At 41.5% G+C, this 20,225-nt stretch overlaps 1 protein-coding gene across 2 annotated transcripts in view; it reads right to left on the bottom strand.

Annotated features, from left to right (window-relative positions):
- Window positions 1-13,983, bottom strand: part of FAM81B (family with sequence similarity 81 member B) — a 56,100-nt gene extending 42,117 nt beyond the window's left edge. The window contains exons 1-3 of one of the 2 annotated variants that reach the window (XM_081498751.1): window positions 13,872-13,983; window positions 13,342-13,445; window positions 10,159-10,223 (exon numbers count right to left, since the gene is read on the bottom strand). In XM_081498751.1, the coding sequence (XP_081354877.1) occupies window positions 10,159-10,223; window positions 13,342-13,445; window positions 13,872-13,881 (179 nt within the window). In that variant the 5' untranslated portion in view covers window positions 13,882-13,983. Of the gene's footprint in view, window positions 1-10,158; window positions 10,224-12,570; window positions 13,446-13,871 lie in introns of those variants that run through there. The other variant, XM_081498752.1, reaches the window with a different exon arrangement.
- Between the last annotated feature and the right edge of the window lie 6,242 nt (window positions 13,984-20,225).

Raw genomic sequence — 20,225 nt, 5'->3', positions numbered from 1 at the left:
CTGGAGAATTCCCTGGACTGCATAGTCCATGTGGCTTCTATACAGACCTTTGTAAATCATGCTGCATTCCCATCAAGGTCTAGAGTTTGTTTTCTCTTAGGTGTTCTCAGTATGGCAGACACTGTTGGTGACTTTCCTAATAGCTATCCCTGCTTCTGCCTGATTTGGTTCATCCTCCTGCCTCCCAGGTCCTTCAGGGCGGGTCGGGGGGCACAAACTACTCTTGGTGGCCCAATTATTCAGGGCTGAAATGCAATCAGTTTAGGTAGGAGCCTGTGAAGCAATACTGGCCAATGAGGTACAAGGGGAAACCTACTGTGGGGTTTCTGAGTAAGGTTGCTTGCCTTTAAGAAGAGATTATCCTAAAAGATCATGTCCAGTTCTTTGCGATCCTATGGACTGTAGCCCACCAGGCTCCTCTGTCCTTGGAATTCTCCAGGCAAGAGTACTGGAGTGGTTTGCCATTTCCTTCTCCAGGGGATCTTCCCAAGCCCAGGATTGAACCCAGGTCTCCTGCATTGCAGGCAGCTTCTTTACCAACTGAGCTACTAGGGAAGCCCTTAAGAAGAGATACCCAGAAAGAAACTTTCCTCTTCTTTGCTGGTTGTTGTCATGTCTGTGTGTGATGCCTGGAACTGCTGAAGCCATCTTGTGATCATGAGGGGGAAAAAGGATAGCTGGTAAGAACTGAAAACACTTGGGTGCTTGATGATGTTGTTAAGCCTCCAAATTAACCTAATTCTATATTTTTAATGTGAACTAATCAATATCCTTACGTATAAGCCATTTTGGTTGGAGTTTTAATGAGTAGCTGAAACCACTGTATCTATATCTAGTAACTTACCAATAAAAATGTCAGTTGAAATAGAAATATGTCAGTCAATATTACTAAATGTCTACTCTGGTCCATGTATAATATGCAAAGGTTTTGTTCCTCAAGGAACTTAGTCTGATTCAGTGTTTCTTGCAAAGAAACTTTTCACAGGGGTGGGGAAGGAAAGGAAGGTGTCAAAATGAAGATTCTTTGGCACCACCATAAACCTATTAAGTCATAATTTTGAGGGTGAGGGGAAGAACAAGAATATGTATTTTGGGGACTTCCCTGGTGGTCCAGTGGTTAAGACTCCATGTTTCCATTGCAGGGGATTTAGGTTCGACCCCTGGTCAGGGAATTAAGATCCCACATGGCTCAAGGCACAGCCAAAAAAATAAAAAGAAATTAAAAAATGAAGCCACTATAGCTTAAAAACTTTAAAAAGAATTTGTACTTTAAATAAACACTTAGATGAATATATTCTAATGGCTGAGCATCGCTGATTTGTTTAAGACTGATCGGGTGGTGGGGGGTGGTGGGACCAGTGTTTATAGCTGCACTGCAGTGCAGGCTCACCAGGGGCCTGTGTGCCCTCACTCCTTGGGTGTGCTGTCGGCTGGTGTCAGGAGTGTATCCAGAAAGGGCATTCTATCCACAGGATTATATCTGAGGAAACAGACCTAAGACAGTAGAGGGACCAGCGGAACAGCACTGCCACCTCTGCTCAGATGCCAGTCTGTGGTCCTGCCTTCAGGATTGGCCTCAATATTGTTGCTCGTTGGCATGTGGAGGGCAGCACCAATACTATGTGAATGTGCTTGCTTGCAGCTGTGGAGATTTAAGTGACATATAAATGATGGACTGTAGTTATTTTCTTTTAATTCTTCAAATTTATTTTTAAAACTTTTATGTTTTAATGGAGAATGTTCCTTTTTGAAATTTCTTTTCATGCCTAAGATATAGTAAATCTCATACTATGAGATAGAGTGAGATATATATTGGAGTATTATTACTATTATTGTTTGTTAATGATGTTTAATGGGCTTCCCTGGTGGCTCAGATGGTAAAGCGTATGCCTGCAATGTGAGAGACCTGGGTTCGATCCCTGGGTTGGGAAGATCCCCTGGAGAGGGAAATGGCAACCTGAAGCACCAAATGATGCTCTGTTTAGCTCTACTTGTGTGATTCCTATCAGATAAAGAGAGCTTAAATATATATTTCCTATTTTTCTGCCATAAGGAAAGAGAATATTGCTTTCCAAATGACTTTCGTAAACCAATGACTGGAATAGCATCCAACACATGAACATTCTGTCTTCTAAGAGAGATTCCTGGTAACACTGTTGTTCAGAACATCAGATCATCCGAAAGTTTAAAAACTGAGGCTTTTCACTAGTAACAAAGATGTGGTTACCCTGAATTTGAAAAATTCACTGCTTTATTAGTATAGCATACCAGTGAGACTTGTGTATCTAAATTTAACTGTGAAAGGAAAGATAGAACTGAATATTCCAGACTAGCACAGATGGAGTTACTAACCACAGGAGGAAGTATTCCTAGGGGGCCTTTTCAGAGGGATGTTTGGACTTTACATAAATCATTGATTATGTAGCTGACAACTGAGTCTGAACAGATTTTCCACAAACTCTGAGTTCTATTTCTCTACGGTTCAGTGTGACTTACACCAGCTGTGCTGTTGCTGGCAGATGCATTGGTACATAGTGACTTTCATGTCTCTGCCTGTTCTGTTCTTGTGACTAGAGCACTAAATTTACTTAGGAGATTTGGAAAACCATTTCAGCAACCTGTAACATTCAAGAGACAGAAATTGGAAAATTGAAACTCCTTTCTAGAATACAAAGGGGGCATAACTGAAGAGAATTTTCACTTCTGTGGGATTTATTCTATGACTAGTTACATTCTCAGTGCATAGAGTCTGGCAAACAATAGTGAAATAAAGTGACATTTCAGAGAATACTTTGCTGCGTCACAAAAATAATCCATGAGTATGTGCGTGGAGTGATGGTATTGAGAATGTATTTTCTACAATTTCCTGGTTGCTTGTTCCTAACTGTTGCCCGGTCAGATGTTTTTGGTGGCTCTAGAAGCCTCCTTTGCTGAGTTTTACACACAGGGCTGAAAGCTGTAGGTGAGTGAGGGAGGCAATTTCAATTTTAAATCATCCATAACAGAAAGAAGTAGCCCAGTGGGATTAGGTCAACACTGGCCTGTGCGGAGGAACCAGGAAAGGAAAGGACTCTAAACAGTGATGCCTCTGAGAAGAGGCTGGAGAAAGAGACTGGCTGCGGACTTTTCCCAGATTCAAGTTACGTAGTATGAGGCAAACTCCCCGTGTTCAGTAACGTTTTCAGTAAAATTACAGACTTCATAATGTACCTGTTGTGATTGGCTTTCTGGGGGAGACATTCAGGTGGGCAGGTGTTCCTGAGTCTCCGTGTGGATGGGGGCTTGGTGGACAGCTGGGTGACACAGGGAAACACGTGGACTGCAGCAGCGAGTTGTTTTGATGGTACCTGGAGTTCTTACAGCATTTTGTAGTGCTCTTGAAACCCTGACCCACATTACCGCACTATAGTTGGGATTTGTGTGCTATTTATGTGAGTCCCCAAGGGAAATAAGACTCTATGTGAAGTGGGAAGACTGGGGGTTCAAGTTCTGCCTCTGCCACTTAATATCCTTCACCCTTAATAAGTAGTCAGAAGAGATCTCCTTTATTTGTCTTATGGAGATGACTCCTGCCCTCCTGAGTTGGCTGAAGTTAATCAATTTACCTAATGTATCAAAAGTGAAAGTCGCTCAGTCATGTCCTACTCTTTGTAATCCCATGGACTATATAGCCCATGGAATTCTCCAGGCCAGAATACTGGAGTGGGTAGCCTTTCCCTTTTCCAGGGGATCTTCCCAACTCAGGGATCAAAGCCAGGTCTCCCGCACTGCAGGAAAATTCTTTACCAGCTGAGCCACAGGGAAGCCCAAGAATACTGGAGTGGGTAGCCTATCCCTTTCTCCCAGAGATCTTCCCAGTTTGATTTTCAGGAATTGAACCAGAGTCTCCTGCATTGCAGGCGGATTCTTTACCAACTGAGCTATGAGGGAAGCCCTAATGTATCTAAAGTGCTTTGTAATGTCTACAAGGGTCACACATGTGTGTTCTTATTATGATTATTATTAATAATTAGATGGTGTTATGGGAAAAGATATGTTGACGTCCTAACTCCTAGCACCACAGAATGTGACCTTGAAGGTCATGGCAGATGTGATTAGTCACACTCACTGGGGTTGGTGGGTGCCTAATGCAGTTTGACTGATGTTTTTATAAGACGGCCCCGTGAAGGCAGAGACACCAGGGGGAGACAATGTGAAGACGGAGGCAGAGATTGGAGTCACTCATCTGTGAGTCAAGGAACACCAGGGATTGCTGGCTATCACCAGAAGCTGAGAGAGATGAATTTCTCTCAGAACAGTCTCCCCACAGCCCTTAGAAGGAATCAACCTGCAGACGCCTTGATTTCAGACTTCTAACTCCTGGAATTGTGAGGCAAAACGTCTGCTGTTTGTGGTATTGTGTTGTTGCAGCCCTAGGAATCTAATACAAATGCTAAATTATTTGAGGGGAGTTTCTAGCCCAAGAGAAATATAAGGAATTTATTATCACACGGTTTTATTTCTCCATAATGCTTATAGTCAACAGAGCACTTTCACAAACATCCATTCATCTCATCCCCACAACCAGTCCTTGGTATAAGTAAAATTTTTCTCAGTTTACATGGAAACTAAAGCTTGAAGATTATCAGTAATCCAGCCAAGAAATATTAGACTGCCCCTTTGACTCTTTTACCTACATTGCAGCAGCTTTGTTTAGACCAATTAGTACTTCTCCTTGTTACATTTATATAAATCCCTGAGTTATTCTCAGAGATAAGATATATTTATTCCTCTGAAATATAAATATATATATATATATACACTCAAGATAAATATATATATTTGTAGATATAAAGCTATATATATATTTAACTGGCATACATATTTACACGTGTATATTCTTCATATATAAGTATATATTCAAGATATATATGTTTATATATGATGTTATATATAGCTTACATATGTATAATTATATTCCTCTGCATATATATATGTGTATATATATATTTAGCTTGCTTCCAACGTTATGTAATTTTTCATCCCAGTTATCTTTCCTGTGCTTGGCTCACATCTCTCTTTGGAGTCCTAAGGATCCTTTCTGTGGTCCAGGGGTTGGAGGGGCATGCTCTCTGCTCTAGAGAACTGAGACTGGCCTTTGTCTGACCTCAGCTCAGTTCTCACACTAGCTCTTGAGTGTGGTGAGAATTCAGGGAGCCTCCTGGGATGGGAGGGAGTGAGCTTCATGTGGGCAGTTCTGCCTTGATTGACATGAGGGTGTTGTGGGTAACGCCCATTTCCTGTGGCTGTGTCCACCTATGGCCAGAGTCTTGCCCATCATGGGGGTGGGGGTGCTCAGTGAGATGATGCCAGAGACAGAATAAAAGACTGCACTGTGGCTGACAGCAGTGCCTCCCAGGCTTAGCTAAGATGTGAATCCAGGCTGCTGAAACCCCATGGATGGACACCATGGAGGAAGATCAGATGTGGCTGCGTTCACATCTTCCACGCTGCAAGGGATGGACTGGAGGCAAAGATGTCCCAGGATTCTAAGATGTCCCAGGGTGCATGTGTGTTGAAAAGATAGCCAGCAGAGGGTGTGGATAGCCAAGTGGTTAGGAAAATAGGCTTTGAGATCATGTAGACACAGATTTCTGTGTTAGAATCTTGGTCTGTCATTGCATTGTGTGACCGTGGGCAAGTACTTGACTCCTCTGAACGCCAGTGACTTCATCTTTAAAACAGCAACACTCTCCACCTCTTAGAGTTACTGTGAAGATTCAGTGAGATGATTAACACAGAGTGAGAGCCGGAACCCTACTCTGGTGGCTCAGACGGTAAGGCGTCTATCTGCCCGCAATGAGGAAGACCCAGGTTCAATCCCTGGGTCAGGAAGATACCCTGGAGAAAGAAATGGCACCCCACTCCAGTACTCTTGCCTGGAAAATCCCATGGATGGCGGAGCCTGATAGGCTACAGTCCATGGGGGTCACAAAGAGTCGGACACGACTGAGCAAGTTCACTTAAGAGCCGGAAACATTAACGCTGCATGTGGTCAGTGGGGCCAGAGACCTGTGCAGGGTGGGAGGGGATCTGCCAGGTAAGAAACAACCTGCTCCCAACCCAGAGTGCCCTGTGTGTCTTTTTTTTCCATAAGCTATGCAGACTATTTTGAGCTTTCTCACCTGAGAGCTAGTTGCCCTCAAAGATGGATATGATCCTGCCAAATAAAACCCAAGAGATCTCCAACCTAACACGACCTATCCCATGAAACATTCAGCCGACAGTGTTCTGTCTTCCTCTCTCGTGTACCCTGATGTGAAATACCTGTCTTCGTGTGGCAACGAGAGCGATGCATCATGGTATAATAAAATGTCTGCCATGGTACTGGGAAGAAGCATTGAACATGACTATTTTCCAGGCCCTGAATGCCCTATTCTACTTACAAGTAGAGCTCATTAATCATTTATTATTTTGCCCATTTGGCTCACTGAGAGTTTTATGTATCCAAATTTTAAATACCATTCTTTGGCCATCACCCAGACCCCCATCATCCCCAAATGTACTCCTGAGAGCATCTCTGAGATACATATTGGCTATAGCCCAGCCTGGACAGCTCCTTAGTACAAAACAACTTCATTTCTTTGGACCAGAGAGCATCACAGTTCAGGGTTATACTCCCTTCCTTTTTATTCCAGTCCTCTCTGCCCCTGTGCTGTTTCTGACACACCGCAGGAGTGTTCCAGCCTTAGCAAATTTGCTTTCCCCTGTATGTCCCTGTGGTCCATTCCCTCATCGGGTTTTTGCTCAAATGCTAACTTCTCAATGAGGCCTACCCTGGCCAGATGACCTAACGATGTGAATCTGTTCCTCTTCCTAGAACAAATGTTCCATGAGGGCAGGGTCTTTGTTCTGTTCACTGAAGACTGTTCAGGGGCCTAGTATCATGCCTGCTATCTAGTATATAATCAGTAAATATTTGCTAGATGAATAAATGGCTATAACTAGTTTTTGAAGACCAGGAACCTAAAGGATAGAAGAGACCTTAAGAGTCATTTGATTTTGTGGTGAGATACCTTTTTGTTTTTTCAGAAGATTCAATTGAAGAAAATGAAAAAGTAATTTATGAGCAGAATTTGTTTTCCACTCCAAATGAATCCTCTGGGGGAATATGTATGCTCTTAAATCTTAACCACTTACTTTATTACATAAAAGAGTGCTTATGAGTGTAACTTGTGGGCAGAGTCGAGGAATAGCAAATAGTGGTGACTCTAATCTGCATTCTAGAAATGAATTCTGAATCTTACCTAGAACTGAGACAGCCCTTGGGATTCAGGCACTTAAAACCCCACCCCATTTTATGGAGGAGGCAGAGACTGCCTGGAGAAAAGACATTTTCATTTTCTTAAGGTCATATAGCTGATTACTGGCAGATTCAAGAGTTGGTGCCTAGCCACCATGCAATGCTCCTTCTACCAGCAGAAGAAAAAGAAAAAAGGTGTTAGTGCTTTTCTGCTTAATTACACTTAAATGAGCACTGACTGCACTCTCGTGAAATCAGTGGATGTCTGTTCGTTGTGAATCTATAAACACATGGGGAAATCAGAATTATTTACTGCCTTTAATATAATGTCACCATAATTGTCCTAGAAATGATTGCAAGCATTCTGCCTCCCCCTGCTACATGGATTATTAATACGACCTAACATTTAGCAAGCACTAATAGTGTGTGGGTGTTGCTCCAACTGCCTGAGGCAGAGAAGAGCCGTGTACACGCTTGGTCTGCCTGCCTTTTTAATGTGCTTATCTGTAGCCAAGCTCTGTTCATAGAACAGGCATTTATCCCTCTTGTTGCTGGATTTTTTTTTACTCTTTTCAGTTGTTTTTATTATTTGTTTTTAGTATTACCTATAAATATGCCCACATAGATTTATAAGGCAGAACCTCTGAGAATATGTAACATATATTCAGACTGTTTCACGAGTTTTGTATTTGTGTAAGTACTCTGCTTACATATCAATACATTTGTTACCACTCAATGCATACTATCACTTGAAGGAGGAAATTATTTTAAAACTTATCGTGTTTATGTTTATTTTGTTGGATTCATTACGTCCATTCAAAACATCCGACTGATGATTGAAATGCCCAAATGCCATTTTGCTTTTCCAGTTAATCAGAAATCTGCTGCTCTAAGCAGAACCTTAAAGATTCAATTGCTCCACCATTATTCTCCACTACTTCTGTCAACTACAGTTCTGTAGGAATTGAAATTCAATGCATCATGATAGGCTGTTGCAGGTGTGTTGAAAAGTATTAAGGCCAGAGAGTCCCTGCCTTTAGGGAGTTTTCAGCCTGCTCTGGGAGATTATAGGAGAGAGATCAAAGGGAAACCAGCTATCTCAGGTGGTACATAGAAGGCTCTTAGTATATGACTTAGGCAGCAAGAGAAGGGATGTGGGGGAGATCAAGGTAGAAATGAATCTTGAGGTCATCATGCTTTTGCTTTGAACCACTGAATCCTTCTTTCCCTTTGTTTTAATTTTGCTTTCTCTGGAATCCAAGAAATGGCAAAAATTTCTTTGGATTTCCTTTTATTGCCATCTTCCGTGAAATTTCTCTCATCTTCTATGATGTAAATCACCAGTCTGAGCTAACAAAATGCACTTGGGTTCACATTGGAATTTGACGGAAGAATGATTTCTATTTTCTATTTGTCATGTGGAGAGTCAGATGGGAATAGGCCTCTGTGTTCTCCTTGGATGGAAATGTTAGCTGATATATCCAATATGGTCATTATTTTTGTGCATGCCTCATTCATTGTCCTTAACAAAGAAAAAATACCATCTATCCACATGTCTTATTTTTAAACATTAAAAAAACACCCTTTCCTCTTGTCTGGTCTCATTTTCTCTAAATTATAGCCTCATTATCCCATAAACAAATACAAATTAGCGGTAGCATGAAAAGAAGGGCTGAAATACTGTGGTTGAACTACTTGGAATGCATTAAATTCAGTTCACTAAGAAACAGGGAAATTCTTAATGGTGAACATTCTGGAATATTTGTGGCATGCATGCATGCTCAGTCATGTCCAATTCTTTGCCACCGCATGGACTGTAGCCTACCAGGCTCCTCTGTCCATGGAATTTTCCAGGCAAGGAGACTGGAATGGGTTGTCATTTCCTCCTCCAGGGGATCTTCCCTACCCAAGGATTGAACTCGCATCTCTTGCATCTCCTGCATTGGCAGGTGGGTTCTTTATCACTGTGGCACTTTGGAAACCACTGTAATATCAGTGATTTTTAAAGTTTTATTGGCTTCATTGTTAAAAGTAATTTAAAAAATGAAAATCCAGTATTTATACTTTTCGTGTGGAATCATTTACTTTGTTCAATCTTTTTTTACCCTCTATGGTCATGATGTATATTTTAGGATCAGAATTATTTTAAAGGTACAGTATATAATGGGTCGTAGAGTTTCTAGTTCAACCTCTTCATTTGGCAAATGAGAGAACGAGCCCAGAGACACAGGGGACTAAGCATGAGGTCATGCAGAAAATTATTGGAAGGTCTGACACTAAATCCCAAGTGTCCTGAAAACTTTAATGGAGACATCAGATCACATCCCTCAAATGGAAACTCAAACTAATATGCATTGTCCTGTGATCCCGACTTGTCCAAACTAAGATCTTTTGGACAATGTGCATGTATTAATTGTAAATTTCCAAGTCCCCAGAGTTGCCACTCTCTGTATACCTTCCCTGGATGAGATTCAGGTGTGGCACTGTAAATAGCAGAAACAAAAACGTTCTGATGATTGATTTAATATATTTCAAAATTTCCTGAGTTTTTATCTTGAAATGTTAACATTTTCATTTGATTTACTTTGAAAGTCACAGTTAAGTATATCTTATCTTGTCATATGTCTTTCATTGCCTGTGTTATTTTATTTATAAATCTATATAAACCTATAAGGGCTATTTAAAGAGGAAGCAGTAAAATTGGCACTTTTTGTCAATCAGAGAAGAATAAGGGAGGTTCGCTTTCCTGGCATGGTTTAATGTGGTCCTTCTGAAAGCAGAGAACTAGTTTAGATAAACTCAAAGATCTCATTCAGGCCCTTTAATTTCTAATGTAATCATCAATGATAGTTAAAACTGTTGTAATTCAGACTTACTTGTCAACATATTCAACTAGATCTGTAGAATTCTTGGTTGACATTTTGGCTGGAGAAAATCTTACCTGAAACAAAGGTCATGGGTTTAAAATGTGTTGTTAGCTACTTTACAGGGAAATCTTATCCTTCTTATGATGTTTTAATTTAAAACAAAATCAATGCTATAGGCCACAGATCACTACCCCAGTTAATCTTGCACATGCCCCATTTGTACCGCTAGAGGCTAAAACCCAAATCAAATTCTGGGAAGATTCTAGACAGTTGCATTTCATATATTTGGTACCATAGTCAAGAAAAACTTTCTGGAAAAGTCAAAACCATAGATTATTCTTACATGGTATTTTAATGAAATAGAAAACGATTACTGGCTGAGTTACTAAAGATGTCTTCATAGAGTGAATTATTCCTGACCTGGTGAATTCCAATGGGAATCAGCTAATTTTAAAAGACAAAGCCAAAATCTAGAAAACTCATCTATTCAAATAATTTTGTTTTCTAAGAAATTTGTTTGTCAGAGTCTTATAGTCAATGAGAAATAAAAGTATAGAGCACAGATATGTATATAACTTCTAATGTTAAACATAATTGGCTGTATGGACACTACTAATTCAATAAAATGATACTAGAAAGTTCTACTTGCATGAAAATTCATTTAATTTTGTAGCATTTCTAGGAGGAAAGAGGTTACCAAATGTACTTACTATTTTGCTTATGTTGAAAGTGTTTTAAATATTAATGTTCCTTTATTTTTTAAAATTAAAAGAAAAAATGAATTTACCTTCATTTTAATAGCCTGTCACTGAACTGGATTCAATCTGGAGAGTATGAGTTGTATTCCAGTTAAAAACTTAAATAAAATATGTTCCTAGGGTATTTTTTCTTGGTTTTTGTTACTAACAACTAGAATGGTGAGCAGAGTATGTTAAAACCCACGACAGAAATCATTCGTTTTGCAAATGCCTTAAGAATGATTGGCTTCCCTGGTGGCTTAGACAGTAAAGCGTCTGCCTGCAATGCGAGAGACCTGGGTTCAAATCCTGGGTTGGGAAGATCCCCTGGAGAAGGAAATGGCAACCCACTCCAGTATTCTTGCCTGGGAAATCCCATGGATGGAGGAGCCCGGTAGGCTACAGTCCTTTTGGTTGCAAAGAGTTGAACACAACTGAGCGATTTCACTTTCTTAAGAATGACCACACCTTACTTCTTAACTTAGGGCTAAATAAACTTATTTGGAGACCTCTCTCCTCCAATAAAACTTAAAAAAAAAAAAAAGAAAGGTAAGTTTCTTATCAAGGAGGCTAATATAGAACAACACCTGACAACAGGCTCTCCTGGCCAGACCACTCAGTGGAAGGAACCAGAAAAAGCTGGAGGCTGTGCAGATGGAGTCAGTGAGGCATATAATTGTGCTTCAGACCCTCTCTGTCCAATGTTGAGTGGAGTTTGCCCTGAGTCTGGTGCTCCAAAGCCAGGTCTTCCCTAGAGAATGGATTTATTATACTAATATCCTGAGCACACCGATGTCTGTGGTATGGAAACCATCCCAGCTCCCTAGAGAGCAGGATTGGTCTTCTACCCTGGTTTGTGTTTTCACTCTGGATTCTGGCTGGAACAGTGCTGTGCCATGGGCTCACCTACTTAATGCCAGCTCTTTCCTTCTCATCTCTCCGCGGCTGCACACCAGCCTGTGGGAGCTTGTTTGTGGGCTGGTCCCTGGCCTTGTATGTTTGGCACCTACTAGTCTTTTGTGAGTACTTGTGGAAAGAAAGAGTGTGATGAATATTGTGTCCAAGGACAATGACTAATGGGGCTATTGTCTTCCTTTCTTCTTTTGAAGTAAAGCAATTGGATACATATCTGTTTTATCTATTTATTTTTTATCTGTTTTATTTTGCTCATTTTTAAGTTTTGCTTTGGAAGACAATAAACAGCATTCTCTTAAAAGCATACCTACAAGCCACATACTTTTAAAGTAATAAATGTTAAACCTGACAATTCATGGAAATTTGGAAAAATATAGAAAAAGTAAAAGATACAGAAAAAAACCATAATTCTAGAGCAAAAGCTGTTAACATTGGGGCGTAACTTATTTACTCTTTGTGCACTTTTTTAGGTATTTAAGACTAAGTTTTTATATTTTTGCTAATTGAATATAGGAGTCAGCTATCCCACTGAATTGAATTGAATATAGGAGTCAGCTCTTCCTACAAACTAAGCATAATTATATGAAAATTGCCTCATAAACAACTTTGTGATTATCACAGGACATTTAGAAGTATTAGTTTTCATTTTTTAGTAATAATGCTTTACAACTGAATGGACTATAAAATATGTTCACACATATGATGTAATTTCATTCTTGAAACAGCTCTGTAAAGTGAGAATCATTAACTTACAGATAACAATAGTTACCTTAAGTAACTGAAATCCTTCTTTATTCGAGAAAGAATTTAAGATGATTATTTTTGTAGGTGAGGAATCTGAGAATCAGAGAAGCAAGGAACTTACTCAACATCATGTAGGTGATGATAATGGTCAGGCTGGGTCCTTCCTACCTGCCTTTGCCTTAGAGGCTCTTTCAAGCTCCACATCTTAGGACAGCCCTAATCAGCCCATTTCGCATAAGAGGAAGCAGAGAGTTTTTAAGTAATTGAGTCATGCAGCCAATATGTGGTACAGCCAGTAGATACCCAAAGTCATTGCTTGACATTGTTCTAGCTTTCCAGTCCTCGTCCCATCACAAGAGGCTGTATCTGCTAGTCAGAATTACAAAGCAAAGTCTGAAAACGCTGCATATTTGAGTGTTTTTTTTTAAATTAGTGGGGAAGATATGACAAGCACAAAACAATAAAAATTTTATTTAGCTATTTTCTTTTTTTTTGTTAGAGATAACATCCACAATTTGACTTCCTTTTAAATCTTCACAAAAATAAATAATGATCAAATTTTTAGCTCCCCCTATTAAAAGTCAGTCCAATGAATGTACCGACAAATTGAGATCATTTTTCTTTGCAGCTTCTGCTGGCCTCAGTCATTTTTTTTCAAAGCAGAACAAATAGGAAAGGTGAGAGAGTGAAAAGGAAAGCAACTCTTCCTGGACTCCTGAGATCTCTCTAGGCAACACTAAGCTATAAAGCTGAACAAAATATCCTATTTTTAATATGAATATCTAAGAGTACTTGCTTTCTTTTCTTGCTCACAGGCTGAGCCAGGAAGGGGGCCATCAAGTTCTTCTGGCTGTTCCTTGGCAGCGGCAGTCGGGGAGGCACTTTTGTTTACATCCGTCTCTAGGCAACCAGAATGCTGAATCAGATCAGGAACTCCGGCAAATGAAGTTTTTGCAGTGGTGGCAATCGTTTATTTTTTAATTGATGGCAGTTTCTGAACATACATTGAAACTTAAGGGGAGGCTTCCAATTTGTTTCACACGTCTTTCCTTCCGTCCTCTCCTCCCCCATTCTCCCCCAGATCCCCATCACACCTGCAGAATAGCTTATTGCCTCGGATACTGCCATGAGACAGTCAGGAAACTGCTAAGAGGCGCTCATCTGGGTCAAACTGATAATAGGCAATGATTCCTCACTCCATTGTACCGAAGCCTTCTGAGTATTTACTTCGGGATTTATTACCTTGTTTGCATGTAATAAGAAATATAGGTAAGCTAGCAAAGAATGAGACATGTAGAGTCCTTGAGTAATCCATGAGATAAATACCTGAACTCATGATGCTTGATTTCCTGACTTTATTTTTTGGAAAGGGAACAGAGGTTTTTATCTTCTCTCTCTGAAAGCCAAAGTACTAAGGAATTTTGATTGCATCCTGACTAAAGTCTTCATGTTCCTGGGACATCTTCTTGGGGTGGCCCAGTGGCATTGTGACTGCAGGAAGGACTGTGATGTCAATAGGGTTAGGGTCCTTACACTTTAGATCCTAGGTTTAGGGGCTTCAAGTGTTTTCCTTAATGCTCATTGTAGTAAAAATCTCTAGGTCCTCCCCACCTCTTTGTCTCAATGGGTGGGAAGTGGTTATTTTTAGACTGATATTTTACACCCTTCTGCTTATTTCCCCTTCACAGTTTAAAGAGACCAGTTTCCATCAGATTAAACAAAGAAATGAGATGCTTCCATACTCCAAAGTTTTCCTCCAAGTATGCTAGTTAAGGCAGCTAACTCTTCTTGGGCTCCAAAATCACTGCAGATGGTGATTGCAGCCATGAAATTAAAAGACACTTGCTCCTTGGAAGAAAAGCTATGACCACCCTAGAAAGCATATTAAAAAGCAGAGACATTACTTTGCCAACAAAGGTCCATCTAGTCAAAGCTATGGTTTTTCCAGTAGTCATGTATGGATGTGAGAGTTGGACTATAAAGAAAGCTGAGCACTAAAGAATTGATGCTTTTGAACTGCAGTGATGGAGAAGACTCTCGAGAGTCCCTTGGACTGAAAGGAGATCCAACCAGTCCATCCTAAAGGAAATCAATCCTGAATATTCTTTGGAAGGACTGATGCTGTAGCTAAAACTCCAACACTTTGGCCACCTGATAGGAAGAACTGACTCATTGGAAAAGACCCTGATGCTGGGAAAGATTGAGAGCAGGAGGAGAAGGGGTCAGTAGAGGATGAGATGGTTGGATGGCATCACTGACTCAATGGACATGAGTTTGAGTAACCTCTGGGAGTTGGTGGTGGACAGGGAAGCCTGGCGTGCTGCAGTCCATGAGGTTGCAGAGTTGGTCATGACTGTGACTGAACTGAACTTCTCCAGGCCACTAGGTGGAGCATTACAAAGAATGCTGCAGTGACAGGTGGATGGGTAGACAGGCTTTGTTTGGTTGTTTGGCTTGTTTCAAAAAGATGTGGATTGTTTTAGCTCTGAGATATTTTCCTGACTTTTAAAATTAGAATTTGCATATTTGCTAATACCACTTGGCCCTCATATACAGAAATGATGTTACTAGCTGAGTCACTTTTCACATGATGGTGCTGGTTTGCCTTGCTCTGTGGGCATGCATGACTTTCAGAATACTAAGTGACAAATTCCGATCCCATAGATAAACACATGCATGATTTTGGCTTCACTAGTGTACCTTCTAGCGCTAAGTCCTTAAAGCTTAGAGATATAATATTTCACGGTCTGCAAGCAGTCTAAAGTGCTGGTGACGCCGCTCATCATCATTTTTAGAGAGTGCCAAGTGAGACTGACACACCAGTGACCGAGCAGGTGGTGATCGTGTTAAAGGTTAGAACCCCGATTCCTCAATCTACTGGCTAGTTACTTTGGGCAAAATTACCTCCCCTCTCCAGGCCTTAGTTTTCTCATCTGTAAGGGGAGCTAATAATATTGATTTCATAAGGTGGTTGAGAGGATTCAGTGCAAAGATTCACTTAAAGTACTCAGCTCAGTGCCAGGCTGGGGCTCCACTAAAAGGCAGCTATTATTAGTGATTATTTCACAAGGTGGAAATTATCCAAGAAATGAGAGTCTGTGTGAGAGGAAGACTGGATTTGACCTTGTTAAACAACTTCTTACAATGCCTTCTCTCTTTAAATTCAGCAAATCCATAGGATTTGCTAGAAAAATGGGCCCCAAATGAAATGAGAGTCTAACTTGTCTGTTCTCTAAATGGCTGCTTGTCTTTTAATAGAACAGTACACATCAAATATATGTACCCTTGAATTCCTGCCTGCCCAAATGTGTAGGAATATCCTTCTCAGAAGTCAATGGTCTTCAAAAATGCCTCCTTATCTAGGGCTACCAAGAATATAGCCTAAAGCAAAGAAGCCAATGATGTTCAATTTCCACCTTAAAAACTTAAAAATGACATTATGTTCTGGTATTATTTTTTAATATGCATAAGTGAAAGTGAAAGTCACTCAGTCGTGTCTGACTCTTTGCGACTCCATGGACTATACAGCCCATGGAATTCTCCAGGCCAGAATACTGGAGTGGGTAGTCTTTCCCTTCTCCAGGGGATCTTCCCAACCCAGGGTTTAAACCCAGCTCTCTCACATTGCAGGCAGATTCTTTACCAGCTGAGCCACCAGGGAAGCCCAAGAATACTGGAGTGGGTAGCCTATCCCTTCTCCAGTGGACCTTCGTGACCCAGGAATCGAACCAGGGTTTCCTGCATTGCAGGCAGGTTCTTTACCAACTGAGCTATCAGGGAAGCATACAGAAGACAAATTTTTAAATATAATTTTATTTACTCATTTATTTTTGGCTGTCCTGGGTCTTCATTGCTGTGTGGGCTTTTCTCTAGCTGCAGCCAGCTGGGGCTACTCTCTCACTGAGGTTCATGGGCTTCTCATTGCAGTGGCTTCCCTTGCCTTGCACGGGCCCTGGGGACATGGCCTTCAGTCCTTGCAGCACGTGGGCTCAGTAATTGTGGCCCCATGGGCTTAGTTGCACCAGGGCATGTGGGATCTTCCTGGATCAGTGATTGAACCCGTGTCCCCTGCATTGACAGGCAGCCTCCTTACCACTTGAGCCACCAGGGAAGCTCTGATTAAATTACTTTAAATGTAGGCATAAAGGAATAATCTTGAGATGGTGGTCAGTGAAGACAGAACCGCTGTGTGCTGTTGTGCACTTCCCCACCCTAGGGGGCGCCATTCACGCAATACCGATGTAGATTTTTCATGTTTGTTAGGCATAGCAAAATTTTCAGTCTGTTGCCTGACGAATTTTCAGGCTGATGTCAAGAAGAGATCTTCTTCTAATAAGGAAAGTATACTAGTCCAGCTTTCTCACAAGTGAAAGTCAAGGAAAGGTCTTGAGAAAAGTGTGCCTGTTTCTGACTCACCCACGAGTGTCTGTGGGCCAGTGGCCGTCCCAACTCAGGGGGTCTGCAGAGTGCTGTGTCCTCTGCTGAGCTGGCCTCAATCAGCGCTGGGCCGCAGCAGCCAGTGATCATTGGAAATGTCCCCCTGACTTCCTTTTCCTTTTAGGTCACCTCTCGCCTGTTGTCCTAACAGCCCTCAGGCCCTGCTTCCCGGAGAGATCTGCTGTGGACCTGAGGACCTCTGCTCACTCCCTTGCTTTTTTGCTGGTCTTAATTCAGGTTATCACTTTTCCGAAGAGGCCTCCCCTGACTCTCTAAAACTTACCGTTTCCTCTTATATACACTCTTCCCATTTTCTGCTCTATCTCCCTCTTTAGCATGTATCTATCTAATTTGCACTTACCTTTCTTACTAATTGTTTCCTCTGCAGATTCTTAGCTCCAGGGGGGCAGAAAATTTTATCTCCCTTGTTCGCTGCTCTGCCATGGCATCTAGAATAGTATATGGCCCATGGTAAGTGCTCAATAAGTGTATGTTAAATAAATGAATAAATGAAGTCCATGAAGACGTGTGGACAAAATTCTGCCAAGGAGTTCAGAAATACAGATGACAGCAGATGAATGTGGTGAGAGTTGTAGAGGAGCTGGCATCTTACCTGAACTTTGCAAAATGCACAGACTGGAGGTCCCTAAGGTTTGAGTGGCAACTGCAAAGTCTGACTGATGTCTTGCCTCCCAACACCCCCCGCCCCTCCAGTAGCCCCACGGACACCTCCAGGGGCTCTTGCTGTCTAGGTCCCTATTGACACTTGGAGAGAGGAAAGGTCTCTCTCTCTCCATCACCGAACATTTCTTGTCCTGTCCTCTTCCTGTCTGACTTTAAGCCAGTTTCTCTTTTAGAAAGGGTCTAATCAATTCAGCATGGCCTTCGCATCCAACAAGGGACACTGCCTAAGTCCAGGCATTGCAAACATCAGTGTGTATAAAATTTGCCTGGAGAGCCTCTTAAACTGTTGACTCCTGGGAGGAGTTCACACCCTCACAGGTTTCAAAGAAGCTTGTTTTGATTAGAAATCCAAGGACCACACACTGAACAACACAAAGAATGTAATTTCTAAAGGTGGCATCCATCCCTGCAAAACCTGCAAGGAACCTACTTTTGGTTGGGGAGACTCCTTGGTATTTCTAAATTGCTACTAGATTCCTGTAAACTATCAGCAGACCTGCCTGCCAGTCTGCCTATCCATTCATCAGCATCTTAGATTCCGTGTCTGTGTGGATTTTCCTCCACTGCAGTGGTGCTGGAGGAGCTTTCTCCTTTCAAAACAACTTCCTCCGGTCCTAATTACCATCTGCACCTCCTCCAAGCCGCCTGAACCACACCTTACCAGAAGTCTCCCTTCAGGTGCCGACAGGCCATTTCCAGTCAAGCCTGTCGATCTGGTGTTTATACCTTGCGGCTCCTCCTCCCACCTCTCAGCAAGGCCCTCTTTGTCCCTTCTCTGGTTCCCTTACCACTTCTGTCTCCCCCACCTCTGAACAACTGCATCTCCCCAGATACCTAATTGCAGTCCAGCTGCTAAGGTGAATTCCCACCTCCCTCCGCTGTGTTTCCTGCTTCCAACCCCCACAATCCTTACCTGGCTTTGGCTAATGTCAGCCAAGTCAACTGACTCACCAAATTAAGTACCATGCATTAAAATATAGCAACTTCAGTAATTTGCAATGGAATAAAATGCCAAGGGGAAAAAAAATACACTCTGGAGACAAGAATTCATCTTTGTATAGAGTCTGCCACATGTTTTCACATGTGCAAACAGAGTCCAGGACAAACAAAACACAGTGACTATTAAAAAACTACTGTGGTCGATAGTGACAAAGGGTAGGTAAGCTAATCATTCAAAGACAGTGACGATCGGAGTGGCAAGTTACTGTGTTGCTACCAGATCCAGGGACCCGAGTTTCTGTGGAGGCAAGCAAAGCTTGTGCTCATTGTTAAATTGGTTTACAGAAACTCTGGGAGACGACACAGGAATATTTATTCTTGCTGCTCTAGTCACCTGACTTATTTCCCTCATTTCTCTGTAAAAATCTCTTTTTCTGAAAGGATGCTTCTTGCGCTGCCAGGTGAGTGCGCCTCCTGCATTCAGCAGCTTGTTTTCAAAAACCCGAGTTCCACATCCTGAGGGCGTCAGCTCTCCAGGCACAGGGCCTGCTGCTCTAATGACCTCCAGGAGCCTGTTTTTGTCGTGTGGTGAGACCAGTGTCCCCAACCTCCAGCCTCACGCCAGCCTCAGAGCTTCAAGGTGAACAGAAATATCAGTTTGAAAAGCGTATAAATAGATTCTAATCCCCAAATCAATGAATGTATTTTTGGCCCTAGACGTCCACACATTTAGCCAAATGGCTCTAGGACAGACTTTAATATTGTAAGTGTCGGTCTCATCAGTAGAGAGGGTAATGAAATTCATGAGGGAAGTTTTTGCTTGTTCTGGGAATACCTTTATGTCCCACCATTAAAATATATGAGATTCTGTTCTGTGCAAAACTTACCTCTGGGGCCCATTCCCTCAGCGTGTGCTACACACTCACATCCTCTTACGGCTAGGATGCCTAACCTTGTAAGGATTTGGACATCTTCCCTTTGCCCTTCTTCTAGCTTGGCTATCTTTTTAAAAGTTAAAGTGAAAATAATTTTGTCCAGTGCACTTTTTTTTCCCCTAGAAATTTGTGGTCAGCTTTTCATAGGCATAAAAATAAATAGTCCAAACTGGAACCTTAGGGGATGAGAAAACATTTACTGAATGCCTACCATGTGCAGGGCATGGTGTATGTGAATTTATATATTTATAGTTCAGTTAATTCTCGTAACAACTAAATGAGCATAGTATCCCATTATATAGATACAAGTTGAGGAACTTTCTGACAGTCATACAGCAATGTGGCTGACTGAAGTCTGCGCTCTTTCTATCTTGCCAAGCTGCTGATCTTTGAAGTCCCTTTAGATCTTCATCCTTTTTTTTCTGCCCCCGCCCTTCTTTATGGCATCTCTTCTGCCCCTTGCCAGTCACCTTGTGTTTTAGATACTTCAAGCTTTCTGCTGAATTCATTCAGTCATTCAATCACTCACTCTGTCAGTCACATAAGCATTCGAACATTTATTGGGTGATTTCTAAGTTTTTTTCTAGACATACAGCAATGAGTAAAACATAAAAAATGTTCTCTGATATTCTAAAAGGCAATATACAACAAGTCCATAGGCATAGGCATTTAAGATGAAGTATGG

Source organism: Giraffa tippelskirchi, chromosome 6 (genome assembly GCF_054371585.1).
Source record: "Giraffa tippelskirchi isolate mGirTip1 chromosome 6, T2T-mGirTip1v1.2.pri, whole genome shotgun sequence".
In the NCBI taxonomy this organism is placed as follows: Eukaryota; Metazoa; Chordata; class Mammalia; order Artiodactyla; family Giraffidae; genus Giraffa; species Giraffa tippelskirchi.
This window is presented reverse-complemented; position numbering and strand designations above follow the sequence as displayed.